The 23,106-nt window shown below is 35.9% G+C and overlaps 1 protein-coding gene across 1 annotated transcript in view; it reads right to left on the bottom strand.

Moving 5' to 3' along the window:
* Positions 1-1,161: 1,161 nt before the first annotated feature.
* LOC121864691 (actin-binding LIM protein 3-like) overlaps positions 1,162-23,106 on the bottom strand; it is a 149,822-nt gene continuing 127,877 nt past the window's right edge. The window contains exons 16-20 of the mRNA XM_042363848.1: positions 19,041-19,138; positions 16,676-16,745; positions 15,209-15,249; positions 3,254-3,445; positions 1,162-3,044 (exon numbers count right to left, since the gene is read on the bottom strand). Coding sequence (XP_042219782.1) covers positions 2,931-3,044; positions 3,254-3,445; positions 15,209-15,249; positions 16,676-16,745; positions 19,041-19,138 — 515 coding nt within the window. The 3' untranslated portion in view covers positions 1,162-2,930. The remainder of the gene's footprint in view (positions 3,045-3,253; positions 3,446-15,208; positions 15,250-16,675; positions 16,746-19,040; positions 19,139-23,106) is intronic.

A 23,106-nucleotide genomic window follows, 5' to 3' on the forward strand; every position in this document is an offset into this window, starting at 1 on the left:
AATATACAATATTTTTGTTGAAACTACCCGGGTTTCAGTGTAAAGTGTCGTAATAATAAATGGTAAACAATTTGCCTTCAGCACTTGTGTTTCATGCACGGCGAGCCTCAGTTTATAGGACGTAGAGCGTTTTTAGTGGTTTTGTTGTTCCATTACCCTCAAAAACGTGGGTGGAACTATAAACGAGGAATATCATAAATTAACGATTTCTTGGTCAAAAAATCAGGGACGACTGATAACGAGGGGGGGTTATAGACGAGTGTATACGGTATGTTGTCACAGTTTGATTGCCCAATTTAAAGTGGCGACCATGTGGTCGCTTGTTGTCGCTGTGCAGCTGTGGCGCTCACGCATGCGCACATGCACACAAATGCCCGCTAAAAAAAAAAAATCGTTTTTGAAAAGTCCGGATTCTCGGGTGGTCCGGATTTCTGGCATCCGGATTTTTGGACTTTTACTGTTTATATATTTATATATATATATTTATATATTTATATATTTATATATTTATATATATATATATATATATATATATATATATATATATATATATAATATATATATATATATATATATATATATATATATATATATATATATATATATATATATATATATATATATATACAGTATATATATATATATATACATATAGTATGGTATATATATATATATATATACATATATATATATATACAATGACTGTTAAAGATAAGCAATATATGTATTTACACATTCTGTACATAGATAATTATATTTTATGAAGACCTGCTTGACCTAATATAAATCAGATCAATATATCAGGAAGAGTCCAGATAATATAATTTAAGCTACATTTTAAAAAGCTAAGAACTTTGCAAGAAAAGCAAACAGTGTCTAAGAGTGAGTCTATATAAATTCAATTTCTTTGAATGACCTGTTCATAGTTGACGTAGTTATGTGATAAATTTTGCAAAGTAAAAAAGAACTTCCAGAATAAAAGAATTATTGAAAAATAAAAATGTCATTGGTCCTTATGTTTGGATGTCATAAATACACTGATTTCATAAGGTTAAGGTATTAAAATAACATGATTATAAAATCAATAAAAAAATGGAACATAATGACAAAGGAACGAAGCACTATAAAATAATTTTCATACATAGGTGAAAAAAAAATAAGCAAGGTACCACATTTACTTTAAAATTTCAATGCAAAAAGGATACAAAATAAGTTCATTTGTCACAATCACACCTCAATTACCCATTTTTATCCTACTCTCAACTACAGGATAATGAAGATAAGTTTGAACACAGATGCATAAACTGATCACACAACACTCACTGGCTGGTACATCTTTATAACCTTGGAACTCATTCTCACCAACACTACTAATATGATACTAACTTTGATAAAAGGCTAAAATATAAAATATATGTCATTCAAAAAAGAGCATGGCAGGCAAGACGACCATTGTTTTAGCTGCTGCAGTAACACACAGTTGCAATAACATGATTCCCACCTTGGGCATAATAGTCCAGCAAGTGGCTTAGACACCACTAACTGAAATGATGTGATCAGCACTATTAATGTCAAGACACAATCTTATTATCTTTCTTTTGCTGTGATGGAGCATAAAATAGATATACAGTACTTCTCCATTATCATAAGTCGGAGAAGCTTTGCTAACAGAACACCACAAAAAAAGACACCTTTACATCCTTGACAACTTAAAGAAAGGCTTCTCTAACAGAACATCATGAAGGAAGACTTTACCCCAAAGTAATATAATATATGAATCCCTTGTATAAAATAATAAAAGCTAGCAAAGCCTTCCTAACATACCCTTAGCAGGACTCAAAATACTCCCATCTAAGGACCACAACCACTGATCGCACCACATGTGAAGCTCTAGGAGGCACTATTTACAAACACGTTACAACTTGTAATTTACAAATGAGATTGAAACTCAAGCACATGTCCCATTTACTGTATATTTTGCAGATCTTAGTAAAGTTCAAGACATTTATGGATGTGACAAAATCAGGCATGTTAGGCTTGAGGAACTTTATGAGTTTCTCTTTTATATTTACACAGTAACATAATATAAGACATGTAAAATCTGTCTAAAAAGTTAAAGTCCATGATGATGTCACATATGAAAGATCACTGCCCAACATAAATGCACAAAAGAAATAAAACAAAAGGAAACGTCAACAAAAAATAAACCCTCGGGGTCAACTAAAATTCTGGACTGCATCTACTGGAATAAAGGAGACTAGAAGATGTGAAACTGAAGAACTAACAAGCATCATAATGTGGGCAAAATGTTTACCATAGATCACCTCATTCATAACTATTACCCACCCAGTCAGTCCTATCTCTTCACCCAAAAATTTATCAACATTTAAAATATTGCTTAAAAAATATCTTGATAAATATCTATAATAGTTTATCAACCTACCTGGACAAAATTTTGCTTAAGAGTTGTGTACAAAAATTACTATTAATTTCAAACTAATTGAAGACCCTATTAATGTTATAAAACACTACACATATATGTGCTCTAAATATATGTTATATGGAATTGATCAAAGCACCTTTTACATTATTCTCAACTTTAATCTGGAGAGTTTTCCAGATATATTAAGTTTGCTAAAAGCTACAGTTCCTAAAACTGATTGTAAGGATGGAATGAAATGGCTCTCTGCATGGACATTATGAGAAAAGATGACATGTAAAATTTTAGATATCCATTAACAGACACACTGCTGGCAACCATACACTTAAAATTTCCCTCAATTCCAATTAATAATTCAGTGTTAAGGATCCAATATTAAACATTTTAAATTACTGTTTACATACTGATAAGTAAGCTGATAGTCCAAGTGGGTAACTAAATTTCCAATACATAATTGAAAAAAAATATATAAATAATAATAATAATTCTTCTAAAAAAGCTTAGCTCGCCTCTTTAAATCATTTCTCCTCCATTCTGGAAGGCGATAGAAGTCCATACGAGCCATGTGGAACACCATTTCAAAATCCGTGTCAGATAGGTGACGCTGGAAAAATAAAGTAACAAATTATAAGGTAACTCTTAAATATTAATAGTAAACCAGCATTATGAAAACAATTAAAACAAATTTCTGGCAGACAATAAGACATTTGGCAATATTCCGTGACTCAAATTAGGCTTCTTAGATTATTTATCTATCTTTCAGGACGTTTCTTACTTTACTGTACAGTACACTGCAAGGTGACTTTCACTCACCTCCAGATGACAGCGATCCACATCATTGGGCAGGCGGTAATTAGATACTAATAAGAGATGTGCAGGATAAATCTTAGGGGGTTCTGAGGACATGTGATGCATGTTGGGCAGTGAGCGACGAAGGTGGGGAGAGTAGGAAGAGTAGCCGCGAAGGCCGCTACTGTATGTTGTTGACGCACACAGCTCGGCGTTCTGTGAAAAACTTGCATGAAGTATTATTCTCAAAACTGACCAGTGAGCAGATGTACACAAATAAATTTCCACTAATAACAGTTTCTACTTTAGCTCTTGGGCACACAGCTGCAAGAGTACAGTAATACAACTCTTATTGGTGGTTCTATGCACACCTGCCTCTGATCACTCAGAGACCGTTATTAAGAAATATATTTCCAGGAAATGCAATGGATATTTAAGAGTGATACAAACTGTTCACAGTTATTCATTAATATTAATACTGAAAATAACTTAAGACTAACAATTCATTTATTTGGCTGCTATTATGAGAGGAATTTTTTATATTAGAAATACCAAAACCAATAACCAATGGTAGAGAATTTGGATGGATTTTATATTTACAACTTATTGTAACTAAACTATAAGTATATTGCTCAAGAAACTTACTTATTTCCTAGAAATATTTGTGTGTTGGGAGGACTTGTTGTCAGTTGTTCAGTACATGACCATTGACATAAACAGTTAGCTCTTTACACAATGGAAGGATTAACATGACTATACAGTGTAGTGGAGTCACAACTTTTCCTATATTCACAGCAGGGAGGCAGCACATGCAAGGTACTGAACTCCCAAACACTTCAGCAGACCAATTGTACCCATAATAGTATTGCTTACCAAACACTGATACTGTACTTGAACATTTGTGTAAGTCTGCATGATTCTTTAGAAAAAAAGAGGAAAAAAGAAAAAAAAAACACTTCTTTACACCAAGCAATAATACTATGCACACGCAATAATTGCTACCGCTACCTCCGCAGCCTTTAAAACTCTATGGTAAATAATTAGCATATGAAGTTAAAGTACATACATTAATTTTAATTTTCAATTGTATTGAATTTCCCAAATATTGTATGGAAGAAAAGAGAAGATAAGATGAATGAGTGTGTGCATGGTGGAATATGTAACAAGGCCACTTGTCCTCACATGAATTTAAGAAGTAAACCACTGTATATGGTGATTGTAGGAGAATGACACTCTGAAAGCTGTTTGTAGACTTAATAACATCGTGAGTGTTGAAAATAATTAAATAAGTTAGTGAAGTAAACCCTCACCAACTTGGACCCTTTTATTTAGAAGCCCCGTGATTCTCAGACAAGGGGTCGGCCTTGGACACTTTTCCATCCATTTTGGACAATATCCAAATTGGACGGGAGCAGCCGCGTTAAGTGAACAACAGAACATATGGGATTAATTCCAATAGAAACCGGCCCGACCCCCAAACTCCACTTTTTGAAAATAACATCTTAATTTTATGATGGTACATGCACACAATTAATACTTAAGAGAAATAGAGAAATACAGTCGCCAAGTTAATGTCCATTCAAATAATGGACTCCACTCCCTCCCCCTCTTCTCACACTACACTGCTGGCTCTTCCCTCTCTGAGAAATTTTTGGGGGAAAAACCACTAAATTTTAATAAATAATACCTCAAACTAAAGTTAGGATAATACAATTGACATTGCTGGATTCCTTGTAAGACCAGGAATATTTTGAATATAAATGTCATATATTTTGCACAAAAGATAACATATTTACTCAGAGTAAACATTATATCTATAATTTGTATGTCTAATGCAAAATCTATGATGTTTACATTCAAAATGATCACCAAATTGTAAGAATTCCAGCAATGAAAATTATATTCTGGCCGGGTAATTTGTATGAATTTTATGAGCTAAAACAAATATCTTCAGTTAATAAAAAAAAAAAATATTCTTCATGACACTATCTGTCAATCAAAGTACCCCACCTTGCCTCCCCCCTCTTCCAACCGGTCTGTCCCAACCCTCCCCCCACCCCCCACCAATCCTCCCTTCAAGAGATGTTGGGTGAAAAAACTAAAGTTTAACATTTAGTATTAAATAATACCTCAGATTAAAGTTAGGATAATATAATTGACATTGCTGGCTTCCTTGAAAGACCAGGAATATTTTGAATATAAATGTCATATATTTTGCACAAAAGATAACATATTTACTCAGAATAAACATTACATCTAAAATTTGTATGTCTAATGCAAAATCTATGATGTTTATATTCAAAATGATCATCAAATTATAAGAATTCCAGCAATGTAAATTATATTCTGACCGGGTAATTTGTATGAATTTTATGAGCTAAAACAAATATCTTCAGTTAATAAAAAAAAAAATTCTTCACACGGTAACAGATGGTCGGTCGGTCCCTCCCTCCCCCCTCACCCCACCAACCCTCCCTACCAGATGTGTGGGAAAACCAGAATATTTTCCTTTTTAGTAATAAATAATACCTCAAACTAAAGTTAGGGTAATATAATTGACATTGCTGGATTCCTTGTAAGACCAGGAATATTTTGAATACAAATGTCATATATTTTGCACAAAAAATAACATATTTACTCAGAGTAAACATTATATCTAAAATTTGTATGTCTAATGCAAAATCTATGATGTCCATATTCAAAATGATTATCATATTGTAAGAATTCCAGCAATGTAAATTATATTCTGGCCGGGTGATTTGTATGAATTTTATGAGCTAAAACAGGCAGGCAGGCAGGTGAAGTGTGTGCAATTCCAAAATAGTTTGTTTACACTTCGATGCCACACGTGGGAAGGTTCTGAAGCAGTGAGTTCAGTTTGCAGGCAATCACATATTGTGAAATTCCAAGCTAAATGAGCGCAGGGTATTACCTGTGTATATATATATATATATATATATATATATATATATATATATATATATATATATATATATATATATATATATATATATATATATATATATATATATATATATATATATATATATATATATATATATATATATATATATATATATATATATATATATATATATATATATGATTGGTGATTGAGAGTATGATAATCATGGGGAAAACAATGTTTTCTTTCCTTGTGGTTATATATATATATATATATATATATATATATATATATATATATATATATATATATATATATATATATATATATATATATATATATATATATATATATATATGTTGTATATATATATAAATATGTTGTTGGTCCTCATATTACGCTGTCCAAGATTCAGCTTTCACCGCTAACGCGTGCCTTGCCAGAACCTAACATTCTACATTCGCATCGTAACTTGCATACGCAGGAGTGTGTCCGCGACGCTATTTTTAGATTTTCCCCACGCCACCACCTCCTGCTTCTGCCTCCTCTCTCAAGTGTTGCTGTAAGGTTGCGAGTGTTCTTATGTTATCACTGACGTCATATGACGATCAGACCTGTGGATTGCCATGCATCCCCACTTCTGCTGCTGTAATTGGCTTAAAGATATGACGGTCTGTCTGGGGGAGGGGGAGGGAGGAGGAAGAAGACGTTGGCCTAGTGCGGCAGTTTCATCCTCTCAAGGCTACCTGTTGCACGTCGTGATCCATTGTTCCGAAATGCTTCCCGTTGACCACCACCTAGAGAAAACCTTTTACCTGGGACCAGCGGCATTAAACCAAAGAAGGCACGATGCCCTTGCTTACGAGGTGAAGTATACCATCATCCAGAGTTGGAGAAAGGAAATAGGCAGGGTTGATTTGGCGCCAGCATGGTGAACGAATTCATGTATCGGACTATAAAGAAGGATTCACAAGATAGCGAACATGAAGATCACAGTTCACAGGTGTTTCTATGATCAAGTATTTCACAACCGTGCTTCAAGACAGAAAATTACTAGAGGTACTTTGGTGCGCCAGTCGACGTGGAACATGGCGTCGGCTAGCTTGTGAAGGACTACGCACGTGAACTGTAATGGCAGTGGTACTAAAGATGGAATTACAGAGCCCAAACCCTTTAATTCTTCCTTTCCGGTGGTTACAGAGGTTTAAGATCCGAACAAAATCACCAATATAAATATTGGTGGTGAAGCGGTGCTGATCGTGCTGGCGTCGGGAATTTCCTCCTTTTTACGGAGATTATGGAGGAAGGATAGCAGTGGCGATTGTAGTTAATATGACGAATCTGGTTTTTGAGAAACTACCTCCAAGTCTCCATTGGAAGAATGCCAGCAGATTAGGGCCGAAAATGGTATGAACGCATCACTGTCCTGTTTGCCAATGCCTCCTGTACCTGTAGTCATATCGGTTCACACAGCCCGCAGTCGGACTTCAAGAGCATGGACTGCGTTTAAATGCCCACTGATAAGCAGTGTGATGTTTCACTGTCTTCCTGGTGTTTGATGACTGTTTTGTTCTGTACAAAGAAATTCTGCAGCAACAGGTCTCCATTTAATATTTTGTTGTTGAGGACAACGACAGACACTTCGCCTACTGTTAGATCGTCACTAGCGTAAAGTGGCTTTCCTTCCTAAACACTCACGTCTTTAATCAGCCTATGACCAGGAGTTGATTGTACGTAGTTGCATTCTCAACAAAAAATTCCAGCTCTGAACGACACACCAACACCAGGAAGAGCGTGACCTGAGGACACTTCCACCGATAGCGAAGAGCGGCGAAGATGAGGAACAACGGTTAGAACAGCAAAAAAGCTCTTCAAAAATTCTGGAGAGATAACATCAAGAAAGCTGGACATCTTGGTGAGCCATGGGATCAGCTGTCTATTTCCAATTAAATTGTCACGCATGTGGAGACATGTGTTGCATGGAATACCAGAGAGGAGAGTCAATCTACATGAGAGGTTCAGACTGTTGCAGTAGCAGTGGACCTTGCCGAAGGCTGCGAGACTGTTACAGTTCCAGGCTTCCGAGACTACCGACCACGACATCCTGGGAGGTGATCAGAAATCCTGAAGTGACTGCCACGAGATGTTGGAAGAAGAACACGCCAGTGAAGAGGAGAAGAAGGCGTGAAGTCTCCGCAGAACACAATTTAAGTCATAGTGATATTAAGGTGCAGTGGAGTGTGCAGAGAGATGAAGTCCTTCCTTTCTGGCGAAATACTGCACGCTATGAAGTCTTCCATAACCGGCTGGTGCAGGCAGGAGTCACATCAAGGTGTATCACATCAACGCCAGCCGCCAGCAAGACACAGATTTCTTTTCACCCAACCACCACCAGCCCAAGCCAGTGATAGTGACAGTGAAGGACTTTGAGGATTTGTCAGGCCTCTGACAACAAGTGACAGGATGATGATTCACCTAGTAATGGTGATTCACCTGAGGCCAGTAATCTGCCCTCGCTCGAATCCGCCTCCATCCTCTAATGCCGCACTCCATTCTCTTTCTATACTGTAAGTGTTCACCTAACTTTAGTTTCTATAAAACCTTCATTTTTCTCTATATAACCTTTATCTTTCCTAACCTAACTTCTATATTACTTGTTTTTTCATACCATCATAAAGTTAAGATAAAATTTTACTGCAACATAGTTATGTGTCGTCAAAGTGAAGTTTGGGATCGCCTGGACTTCTTCAATTAATCCCATATGTTGTTCACTTTAAGCTGCCTCCTCACTTTCCGCTGGGACCTCCGGCATTAATCATGTAATATGAGGACCAACTTATATATATATATATATATATATATATATATATATATATATATATATATATATATATATATATATATGTATATATATATATATATATATATATATATATATATATATATATATATATATATATATATATATATATATATATATATATATATATATATATATATATATATATATATATATATATATATATATATATATATATATATATATATATATATATATATATATATATATATATATATATATATATATATATATATATATATATATATATATATATATATATATATCTCCTCACCCCACCAGGACTCGACCCACGATCTTATGTGTGTGACCGGGAAACATTACCTCTAGACCACCGGGACACTAAAAGCAGTCGTAGACTTTGTTATATTTCACACAAAGCCTGTTCATCGAGATTATGGCGCCGTGAACCTCCAATTGGGGACTACCAGTGCCTCTTAGGTGATCAGAGTAACGTTTTACCAAATCTGGCTTCGAAACACGAGGTTCCATACATATTTCATTAGCCCATAAAGCGCGTGGACTTCTACATATAATCAACAACCTCACCCCGCCAGGACTCGAACCCACGATCTTATGTGTGTGACCATGGAAAGTTACCTCTAGTCTAAGACTGCTTTTAGTGTCCTGGTGGTCTAGCAGTAACGTCAGCACGTCAGCTGAGAGCACGTCAGTTACGGTCTGTCTCCGCTTCTAGCTATAGTTCTTTCAAGGTTTTTCCACACTTTGAAGTGCATTTCCCCTCAAGATGTCTGCAAAAATGCCAGCAAGTTCAAGTGCAAGTACTGTACTGTACTTCACCTAAACGAGCATGTAAAGGAATTACGTATACTGAATATAATACGATGTTTTACGGAGAAAAACTTGGCGCCATTACTAAAACTTATGTATTTTTATGTACTTAATATTATTTATGGTACGTAGAATTATAAAATGTCTAAATTAAAATTAGTGTGTGTTAAGAAATTTATATTTCCATTTAAAAATATTTTTATTATTTGTGTTGACCGAAAAAATTTCATTTGAACGCATCTCCATTTTTAACATGGAAGTATATGGGGGGAAATGGTTCAATTTACGTAAATTTGCTGTACGGCCACGGTTTCAAGAACACATCAATTCCGGAGGTCCAGTGTGTTTGAGAGAAGATTCTCATACATAACCCAGCTGTGAATATTGGAGAATATGTATTGCACATATTACGGTTTACAATTTGATGGCAAGCCTTAATTTGTGTAATACCTGTACGTACACTACACACAAATTGGTTTTATCTTTATTATCTACTTCACTGCTGCATGCAATGGTCAAAAGAATTTGTCTGATTCTGGTCTTAATTTCTGTGTTGAATACAACTCAATTCACACACTCATCCTAAACACTTAATGAGGATCAGATGTTATACACATTCTTATTTACAAAGTCTACTTTCAGTCATCCCAACACAAAATTCAGTCATAATATATAAACTCTGAACAGGTACACGAGTTCAGTACTTAAATACAAATTCATGTGTAAATTATGAGGTAAGCATGGAAGCATTTGTAAATTTGTGTCAGACAAAAATCAAAGTCATAGACCACATGTCAACAGGTGATACAGGTCAGTGGGAGACACTTTATATGTGATTTAAAAAAAATATTCTTCATCAATATACAGAACATACATCTTTTTTAATGACTCCTTACATCCATCCACACATCAATCTCTTTCTTAGTCTACAGTACAGTATTTCTTAACATTTTACCTTCTGAAATTATATCTTCCAACATACATCATTCACCAACATTAACTAACATTTATTTTCTATTATCTCTTGACTCTTACTTCAAGTATTTCATTTATTAGTTTGAAAAATGACCTGACCTATCTGGGCACTGCATCACTAGAAGACTCACTCAGCAAATTCCGGACATCAATAAAACTTTTTCTGACAATCTTACCCAGAGACTACTTAGTGTCACAGAGTGTAAATATGAGAAATTAGTTTCTCTCTATTTGTGAAGTCTGTAGTCACATTATTTTGTCCATGGTATACTATTTCTATAAATACTTTTTGTGAATTCTGTCCAGTACTTAGTCATACATACATACATAGCCTCCAGACATCTGGCAAGTGTTTATATTTATTAACATTAATGATACCTCACAATAATCCTGACAATCAAATCTGTTCATAAAACAATTTTGCATGTTCTGGCACTTAATACCCATTCACATATACTGTACTGTAGTAATCCAGTTTTCTTCCAAAATATATAGCATTACCAGGTCAAAATGTAATACATAAAACTCCAACTCACATTAGTATCTATATTACCATCATGAGCGACTTAACTGTGCAGTCAATCCTTAAAGAAGCAGACTGGTAACAGTGGAAAAAATTTCAATTCACAGACTGTGGTTATTTCTACCATTACAGATAACTTTCGACCACATGTAAGTATCCTGCTGATATTTACTCTTTATGTTCATGGAAACTTATTTCCAAAGATGTGGAAATCTTTCAAGAAATAATTAGAAAAATACTCAAGTACAGTATCTGTAGTTTTAGTTTGTCATTTGATAATTTAGGTATAAATTATGGAGTGATCCTAGAAATCCCATTTATAAATGAGTATGGGCAAGGAGCCTCAAGAACTGTACACTGACTAAACCAAACATTGATGAATGCCACTCATGAAATTATTAGTGATACTGGTATGTCTCCTTTAAAACCAGTGTTTAAAAAAAAAAAAGAAAAAAAAAAAAAAAAAAAAAATTTAGAAGCAAAGGTCACCAATTATATGGTTGGAAACTGAACTAATCTTAAGTGTCACAGTAGCCTGCATAGCTCAGCCTTCTCTCATTCATCACCAACTAAATTATAATGCCAGTACAAGCCTCAGCTTTAGTCCAACTAAACTCCATAAAAAAAATTATTGTTCTCATTAAGTTTTACAACTCATTAAATTGAAAAATGAACCCCCTTAAGGGTTTTCCTATACTGTAGTTCACTGAGAATCAGTGAAGCACATAACCAGTGAGTAGCAAGTATTATTTGCAGATCATTACACTGTAATGAAAAATCCAGTCCATTTCCCAACTAAAATCAACAAATGGTATTCTCTAATGCTTACCATCCAACAACAAACTGGATATTCTTGTCCTATAGTTATCAAAGAACTATCCTGTAAATACCTGTAGTCAAAAGTAACTTATAAAGGGAAATCAGTTATTTCCCTTGAGGGCGAGTAGTATTTCAGCTATTACAACACAAATTAACGGAGCCTAATTTGTGCGTATTTACAGCCGATTTGCCAGGCAAGAAGATGGCGGTAGCAATGCTTGTGATGGAGGGTGCGGGAGGGGGTTTTGAGAATTGCAATTAAATGCCAGGTAGCGACGTGTCCTCCTAATATTACATATTTAAGTAATTATTAGATTTTTTAATTGCCGGTTTGTTGGCCTGGCGAGTTAATGCTAGGCATTTACATACCTAAGTATAAAGCTAGACGTCGCATTCTGGATTGAATAAAAGACAAAACATAACGTAACTCCTACCTCAGCCTAGTAGGCCATCCCAACTAACTACCGGGGGCACACAATTTGAAATTTTGCCGGGACCCAAATTCGTATAGGCAGGGAAGCTTACATAACACGAAAATGAGGTGGTAATTTAGGAAATTTGTATCAGAAAATGTTTGTATCTCGAATGTTCGTATATTGAGGGATACCTGTAATTTATTTAATATTATTATTTTTATTTATTCCTCACAATATATTTTATGTACAAGAATAGCTTCTTCCACATACAAACCATCCTCTCAGCAACATGACTCCGTTCAACTACTCAAACTGGCAGTCATCAGGGATGGGCAGATCCTTTCATGCATCCCGTGTGGGTCGCACGTGTTATGCCATTCCAAATGTGCATCCTAATATCTCGGAATATTGCGAGTTGTTGCACAACACTCTTTCACAGCCGTGACAATGCAGGAAAAGCATTTGGGTAGTTACCATCATAAAATTGATCTTGGCCATCGCAGAGCAGTAATTTTTTAACAACGTAAAACTGATCAATCATATATACAGTAGTAGATCTATCAAATAATGGTCAACACCGGTACAACTCTTTCAACATTAAGTGAACAAAGTCATAATACAGTAAGTACTGCAAGAACTGTGAATCACCCATTACACTCCCTAAAGACCTAATATTCATTAGATAGAATAGTGCACTCAACTTTATTAGATACACAAGCAGAGCTGTCAGGTCAATGTCTGTCATTGACTGGAGAAACAATCTGGAATGAGGGTCATCACTGGTAATCCAACAAGTCTAATGACTAAGGAGGGCTTCCTTTTGAATAGTGACCTTTGTTTTTAAATCACCTTCTTTTAAAAAGCAACAGTTGTGAAGAGGAAAAATCAATGTTTGGTAAGTGTCAGCCATCAATATGGCAGTTAGCTAAGCCTGTTAACTCACAGACTTAATGGGTACAATACAAGTCTCCAAAGTCCATTGTCAGGTTATAAACAGATTTCATGATCCATTAAGCCAATAGTGATCTATAATGTTCTTCCACTGACCAAAGGATGCTATATACATGCAGGATCATAGAAAATGTAAAATGAATGTATGAAAAACATGTTGCCATATTCTATTCAAGAGTATGTTTGCAAAGTTCAACTGCAGCTATAAGATAATACTGTATTACCAATTGTCATTATCTTATGACAAAAAGTTTATTATTGAAAGCATGACAGATTGTCTTCATAACAGATGTGAGGGTATGGATGAAAATGAGTCTTTTATCCAGATTTCATGCTGTTCTTTACTAATTATTTTTAGCAATAGTCAGCAGAGGAAATAAAGATGCACATTAGTAGAGACAAAAATATTTCATTTGACTGAAGTGACAGGAAAGAAGACAAGAGAATTACATAGCAGTATATACAACTGTAAGTACAGGTACTACTACAAGCTGTATGTGATGGCATTCACTTACATAAACTTTATATGGCATTCTCTTTACTACCAGGTATGAAAAGGTATTACATACATGTATTATGGTATAAAGTCATTATAAAAGTAACATAATTGTGTATATAAGCTTTTAATGAGAAGTAATTTTATGTTGAACTATATAGGCAAATACAGTACATGCTCTAAGACAAGACTGTAACATCATATACATCTGGACTTTATACCAAAAAACGACATCTACCAAACTAGTGTACATGATACGAGTGTACTGTACACAACACATGCGGTGTCCCGGGAAATGATAAACCTACTTGTTTCCATAAAGTGTTAAAAGGGTGTACTTGTCATGAAATGGATTTTGGGCTTGAATTACTTTTCACTCATTTCATTTCTTTTACTAACATAGTACTGTACAGTATTTAGTCTAGTTTATACATCATGCCTTCTGACTTAGATTTATCAAAATATCTGCACATAATGCTCTCACAGTTTTCAAAAATAAATCTTCTTTACAGATGAAAATTTAATGTTGTATGTGGTGCTAGTAAGAAGAAAGATATTACCTTTCTATTTAAAGGCACTTGCCTATTTGTATCTATGAAAAATAACACCAATTCAAAATCAGTTTTCACAACACAACACAAAAAACATTATGAATCACAAAAACATTAGTTCGAAAATACGAATAAGATATCTAGTATATTTGAATATTAAATAATACTGTAATTTGAAATAGTGTCAAATTACTAACAACTAATTACCAGCCTTTGACAAAGAAGGCCCTCAGCTATATGTGTATTGTTTAATATTGAAGATGTTTATCACTGAATACAATTTATGATGAGAAGGATTGTGATATTTAGAAGCATCTAATAAGAGACTTGTACTACAATTTTCCCAACAAAATAAAAGAGTTATAATAAAGATGTCAGTGTCTCAACATATTCAGCAGTTACAAATTTTGGAAAGAACTCATCTGACAAAGTATATTGTATACAAGCAACAGAATCATTTACTATACAAATGAAGTCTGGGCTGAAAATTATTTACTATGAACAGAAGACATACCTCCACATACAATGAAATAAATACTCCAAAAATGTTCAGCAAACAGCTTAAAACAAGAAAATGATAATCATATCAAAATCTGATAAAGTATTAATCAAGCCCAAAATCCCATAATCCAAATTAATCAAGCCTATGCACATCTACAGGGGGCCCTCAGAGCAAGCCATTAATACATACCAATGCGCTCCTATCGGCTTCTGTGAGCGAACCTGCTGAAACTGAGAGACCAAAACCACAATCAAATACACAGATCCTCCTTAAAAGATCCTGTTTATGTTGCTCCTACTATTTTTATTCTATTACATTCCTGTGCCCAACATTCACAACCAGAAGGCAGGAAAAAACGGAAAGAGGAAGGGAGAGAATTACTCGGTGCACGCTGCTTCAAACTTGCCAAATGACTTCTTGATTTGCACCTGAAGAGCTGATTGTCATAGGCTTTATTATTAAATCACATAAACACTTTGCAGAAAACAAACTGGGTTGCAATCAAAATACCCCAAATTTCTGGGAGAGGCTGCTAAACTTCAACAACTGCCTTTGTTCACATGGTAAGCAATAGCTTGTAATATCTATAGAAGAGGGACTTTAAGCATAGCATACTTTTATTAACCACAAAAAAAAAGAAAATATCTGTTGATAATTAATAGTTTATAACTGTATGCAACTTCTGGTTAGGTACTCTGAATTTGGTCACGGAAATTTAGAGCATGATAAACGCGCATGATGCTCAATGTGCCCAATCCTGCTAATGATACTGTGCAACGGAGACAAATCCAGTGTGGTGCATTAGGTGGGAAACATTCCAGGTGAAGAACAAAATTTTGGGGAGTAAAGAATTCTGGATATGAAAAATTAAACCACATAAGATATCTATTTTCAAGCCTCTAAGAAAGAATAAAACACATTAAGAGGGAAAAATGATAATGCATTACTAGCTGCACATTGAGCGAACAACCTGTCAAATCTAACACACATTATCTTCAAGATCTAAATCTGTGAATTATTATTATTATTATTAGCTACATCTATTACCCCAAAACGTAAAGTTCAAAAGAAGCCAAAAATTCCATCACTTCATTGTCATCTGATATTTCAACTGGTCCTAGTGTATGCTGTTAAATGCAACTACAAGGCAATGAAGCAGTCTGGTTAGTTAGCAATGCAAAAAAAAAAAGGTACCTCAATCCTGCCAAAACACTGTACTGTATCTAACCAGGCACTGTACGCAATATATTAGCAGGTATAATGGTACAGCTCAGCTCACAAACAATGCATGAATATAATTACTACAATTAAGTACATTCTCCTGCATACAGTTAATAATGAATTAAACTTTAATAAAAAAAAATTATGAAAACTTATTATAACATATCTTCTATGATTTAAATAAAAATAACCATACAAAAACCTGACAATTATGCCTTTTCTGCAATAGATTAACAAGGTACACTAATATTCTGTAAAAATTATTACCTAATTTAAAAATGAAAATGTTTAAAAAGATACTTATTACATTTAGAGCAACACTGTAAGCAAGTACTATTAATTACTGATGTGAAACAGCTAAAAACTAAATTACATTTTCCATTTGTTCCATTTTATCTTTCATCATAAGTAAGGACTCACAAGTACTGTACTCACCATCAGAGCGAGCACTACTAAATTCAGTGCTCTGTGTCTTTTCTCCTAAACCTGTGAAACTGTAGTCTCCCTGTTAAATAAAAACAATGAATATTAATCTATTTATATTTTAAACCTGAAAATACAATTACAGTACCTGTATTTCAGTAGAAGACTGAATTGTATGCTTATGCAAATAAATCATAATGGATCATATACTGTAGATCAGATGATTAATCCAATTCTTAAAAGACAAGCATTAATGATTAATAAATAAAAAATGATAAACTATTATATTATAGTTACTAATACAGTAGAGTACTACTGAAATGCTGAATTCTGAATTCTGAATTTGTGACATTAATAGTCGCTATATATATATATATATATAGATATATATATATATATATATATATATATATATATATATATATATATATATATATATATATATATATGTATGTATATGTATGTATGTATATGTATATATATATATATATATATATATATATATATATATATATATATATATATATATATATATATATATATATATATATATATATATATGTGTGTGTGTGTGCTGATAACCACAAGGAAAGAAGAAAACCCGAAGTTCCAAAGCGCTTTCGTGTAATTCACATCTTCAGGGGTGAGTAGAGACTGAGGAGAAGTACAAAACAAGGTATATATATATATATACAGAGGAGGGTGAGATCAGGTCCATAATGGTCAGGTATTAGGTAACGACCCTACTAATCTTTAAAAAGCACCTCAACGGTCGGTAGTCAGGTCAGAGTGTAAGTTGACCAAACCTTCTCACCTGGTTACAAATCTTCTTAATTACAAAATTGTCCAGTTTATATGTACCATTACTCAAATTCATGTTGACTGCTTCGGTATGTTTAATGAGACTAGATTCTATAATTTTCCTACTGTCAATTGAATTACAAGGTAATATTGAGGAGGCATTATCCTAGTCAAGGCAATGCTTATTATCCCTCAGATGAACAAATAGAACATTGGATTCCTGTTTGTTCATTTGAGGGATAATAACGTGCGACAGGATACCTTCAATTGAACATTAAATTTGAGACAGTTTTCTATTAAGATTTGTTTGGGTAAGTCTATTACTAAATGAATTTTTAATGGTCACTGTAAACACCTTATAACTGAAAAGAAATATTAAACAATAAAATGAGACACCATCAATCAACAGAGACAACACAAACAATAGTATAAGAAGAGTGCAGGTGTACTGTGCAAAGTAAATAAGGAACATCAACCAAGATTCAATACAGTCATGTGATAGTTATAAAAAAAAAACTCTTAAATTAGAGGAAAAAGAAAAATAATTGTGAATTTCTTTGTGTAACTCAGAGCAACCACTTTACAAGAAGTTGCAGCAGTTACAATGTGCCTGGGACAACTGGGTATCTTCTTACAAAAGATCACACACTGATTTTATTAAAATGATGAACATTATATATATATATATATATATATATATATATATATATATATATATATATATATATATATATATATATATATATATATATATATATATATATATATATATATATATATATATATATATATATATATATATATATATATATATATATATATATATATATATATATATATATATATATATATAACAACACCTCAACCACGCCAGGATTGAACCCCACAGCCCACCGGCCTATGACTGTACCAGAGCGCCTAGCCGCTGGACCACCAGGATGCAAAGCAGTCCTAGACTTTGTTATATTTCACACAAAGCCTGTTAAAGCGAGCCCTTAGGCGCCCGTGAACCTCTGGTGGGTTTAATGGAAATATATATGGATCCTCGTGTTTGAAGCGGTTGGTAAGCGTTACTCTGACCACCTAAGTGATACGGGTGGTCCCCATTAGAGGTTCACGGCGCCATAAGCTCGTTGAACAGGCTTTGTGTGAAATATAACAAAGTCTAGGACTGCTTTTAGTATCCTGGTAGTCCAGCGGTTAGCGTTCCCCGGTCACATCATAGGCTTGTGGGCCGTGGGTTCGAATCCTGGCGGGTTGAGGTGTTGATTATATGTAGAAGTCCGCGTGCTTTATTGGGCTAATGAAATATATATATATATATATATATATATATATATATATATATATATATATATATATATATATATATATATATATATATATATATATATATATATATATATATATATATATATATATATATATATATATATATATATATATAATAATGTATGTATGTATATATATATATATATATATATATATATATAATTTTTTAAGAAAAAGCATAGAATATCAAATATATAATTTGAGAAGCTGGTGGTGAGGTGAGGGTGTATAAGCAGTGACTTACATGAAGCGCAGAATATGATCCTAGGCCCTGGCGGTAGAAGGTGTTGCGCGGCGAGAAACCGTAGCCAGGCTTGGGAGGTTGTCTGAGGGAGCTCACAACTGAGGGGCCATAGAGGCCAACACAGGTCAGTAAACAAACTCCCAGTGATGAAACTCACAATATTAGAAGAAACAATCTTTATGCTAATGAGAGTAATTTACCTGAATGTTACCATTACCTAGGCCAGTTTATACTCTACATGGCATCACTATATTTTCTTAAATAATCTAAATAAATAATCAAGGCAGCTCAAACATTTCTGATTTACTACATTTTGCACTAATGATAAAAGACTGACAAAAGTTGACTTTTTTGCAAGGCACCAATAATTCATATGCTTCTGATATATTCCAATTTTTTTCACAATAAAAGTGGTGTTCATCCAAATAAACTTTTGTATCATTTACAGCAGAACTTGACACATCCAAAAGTCTTGGGAGCATTACCATTTCAGATACAGTAATGGATATTTATCAGATACCAAAGGTCATCTGAATGGAATGGAAGCCTTGACTCTTCTTGTCATCAACAGTACTGAAATGTTGTACAGTATATGGTTTTCAACTGTAACAATAGCTGTGCAGTACAGTACAGTACAGTATCTTCAAAAAGGAAAATTAAAACAATGAAAGTATTAATACTGCAGTGCAATACCTAATTACAATACTTAACAGTATGAATACATTCACCACAAAACCAAATAAATGGATAACAATATGATGAAGCTCAATTCAATAACAGAGGTGCAACCATCTGTACAATACTCACTCAGCATACACAGTAGAGTATTATAATATGTACAGTAAAATGTTTTCCCAATAGACAGAAATCCCTTCTTCCGTAGCACTGGGATGCACTCGTGGCCAATGAGGTCGCGGGAAGTGTGGAGAATGTCTGTATATAAGCCCGCCCAGCAATGACGCCGCCGCATTTACTATTTCGTCGTCGAGATGGCTCGTACTAAACAGACTGCCCGCAAGTCCACTGGAGGCAAGGCTCCACGGAAGCAGCTTGCCACCAAGGCAGCTCGCAAGTCCATTCCAGCCACTGGTGGTGTCAAGAAGTCCCATCGTTACAGGCCCGGAACCGTCGCCCTTCGTGAGATCCGTCGTTACCAGAAGAGCACAGAGCTACTCATCAGGAAGCAGGAAGTATTGTACAGTCCAGTAATTGGTTCTCCACAATTTTTTACAAAGAAAGCAAACTAAACATTAATCGAGATGAACGATTACAACATAACGGGCTGTGGAGTAAACTTTCTGCCCAAGATAGGGTGGCAGGGTTACAAACAAGATGTGGATACTACAAGTACAGTTGAGTCTGGATTTATGCGGGTTTGATTTACGCTTTTGGTCGTTTATGCGGTGCCTGGCCAGCATTGAAATGCTTTAATTACACAGTAAATTTGGTCATTTATGCGGAGAGCAGCTGGCAGTCCAGCCAGGCCGCGCCAATTTTGGATTCAAACTTCACGCCATCTCCCGCCATGCTTGGGTAAGTGGTGTGAGTAAGGTTGCGCAGTATGTCGCTGTTGCGTTATCGGTGACGTCATATGACGTATAGGACTGTGATTGGGCCACGCATCCTTACCTCCCTCCCCCGCTAGCTGTGATTGGTTCAATGTAATATGACGTGCCACCACAGAGAAGAAGGTGCTACCCGCGTCAGTCACCCTGTTCCCAGTCACCCCGTGTATACTGTGCTCTATTGTGCCCGCTAATCTCGTAACAATGGCATCCGCTGGACCCCCACCACCACAGAAAAACCTTGCATTACCTGGACCCAGCCACTCCAAGCCAAAGAAGATAAGACGTGCCTTAAGTTACAAAGTTAAGTCTAAGATTGTGCAGGAGTTGGAAAAAGGTACGAGGCAAGTTGATCTTGCGCGCCAGCATGGCGTGAACGAGTCTACGATCTGGACGATCAAGAAGGATGCCGCCAAGATAAAAGAACATATGAGCATCACAAAGTCCGCAGGTGCTTCAATGGTGAAGTACTGCCAGAACAAGGTGCTGCTCAAGACTGAGAATTTGCTGGTGAGCTACTTGATTCGTCAGGCAAGACGGAACATGGCAGTGGACACGGGGTCAGTTCAGGACTATGTCCGTGAACTGTACGTAGCAGTGGCACGTAAGATGGGAATTGCAGAGCCTAAACCCTTCACTGCTTCCTCTGGGTGGCTGCAAGGGTTTAAAAAGAGGAACAAGATCACCAACATTAACATTGTTGGTGAAGGAGCGAGTGCTGACCGTGTTGTGGCTAGTGATTTTCCTCCATTCTTACGTGACATTATGGAGGAAGGATAGTACACCGACGACCAGGTGTTCAACATGGATGAATCCGGTCTATTTTGGTAAAAGCTACCTACCAAGACCTTCGTTGTTAAGTCTGCCAGCAAGTGTCGGGGCAGGAAATTGCAGGAGCGCATCACAGTCTTGTTCACCACCAACGCCTCCGGTACCTGTAAGCTCAAGTTATCGGTGATCCACACAGCCCGCAAGCCGCACGCTTACAAGAACATGGACATGACCAAGCTAAATGTCCACAGGCTAACCGCACGTAAGGCGTGGATGTTCACTGCTCTGTCCCTCTCCTGGTTTGACGACTGTTTCGTTCCCGATGTCAATAAATTCTGCGAGCAACAGAATGTTCCATTCAACATTTTGTTGCTCCTTGACAATGCACCAGGACACTCGGCCCTACTGTTGTACCGTCACCCCAACGTAAAAGTGGTCTTCTTTCCTCCCAACACTACGTCGTTAATTCAGCCCATGGACCAGGAGTTGATATGCAACATAAAGGCTGCATTCTCTACAAAGAAGTTTAAGCTCATGAACGACTGTACCAACACCAAGGATGAGTTGCGTAACCTGGGTGACACCGATAGCGAGAGCGACGACGAGGAACAAGAGTTGGCGGATCAAGAAGTTCGCGTCAAACAGTTTTGGAAGAAATTTAACGTAAAGAAAGCTGTAGATTTCTTGGTGGAGGCACGGGGGCAGCTGTCTGTGGCAACGATTCACCACGCATGGCGGCATGTGTTGCAAGGTATCCCAGGTGGGAGGCAGAGTCAACCTGTGACTGGTGAGGTTCAGTCTGTTGCAGTGGCAGTGGACCTTGCAAGAGAAGCTGAGCAGAGAGTTACAGCTGCAGGCTTCTCCGAGACCACCAACGACGATATTATGGAGGTGATCAGAGATCCTGAGGTGACTGCCGACGATATGTTAGAAGACGATGACGTCAGTGAAGAGGCAGGTGGTGCTTCATCCCGAGAACAACACAAGTTAACACTTGATAATGTTAAGGATGCCATCGAGTTTGCAGAGAAACTCAAGCCCGTCCTTTCCAACGACCCTGGCGATCACCGCTATGAAGTCTTCATTAACCAGCTGCTGCAGACTATGGAGCCGTACATCCAGATGTATCACGAACACATCAACACTAGCCGTCAGCGTAACATCACAGACTTCTTCGCCCGCAACCCACCACAGCCAGCCCAAGTTAGTGATAGTGACAGTGATGTTGACTTTGAGGGATTTGTCAGGGAGGCCCTGACAACTATGGTGGATAGTGATGGTGATTCACCTGAGGGCCAGTAATCTGCCCTCTGCCTCGGAACCAGCCCCCCATTACCGTATGCCGAACCATCTCTTCTACTAACGTAAGTGTTAAACCTTGATTTTTCTTTTACCTGGTACAATATATTATTCTTTTATTGATATTTCTCTTGTATATTATGAGTGTGTGCATACCATCATAAAATTAAGATACTATTTTTACTACAACGTACGTATTGTGTCGCAAAAAGTGGAGTTTGGGGATCGGCCAAGTCTCTATTTCAATTAATCCCATATGTTCTGTTATTTCATTTACGCGTTTCTCGTTTTACGGGGGCCTCCACTGGTTCAATTGACCGCGTAAATGCAGACCTAACTATAATAATATGGCGAAAAACTAAACCTGACAAGAACCTGACCAATAGTGAGCATGTGGATGGTCCCGAGGAGGGCTGGGGGTTGAAGGGCAA

The sequence above is a fragment of the Homarus americanus genome, unplaced genomic scaffold (assembly GCF_018991925.1).
Source record: "Homarus americanus isolate GMGI-L3 unplaced genomic scaffold, GMGI_Hamer_2.0 scaffold57965, whole genome shotgun sequence".
Lineage (NCBI taxonomy): Eukaryota > Metazoa > Arthropoda > Malacostraca > Decapoda > Nephropidae > Homarus > Homarus americanus.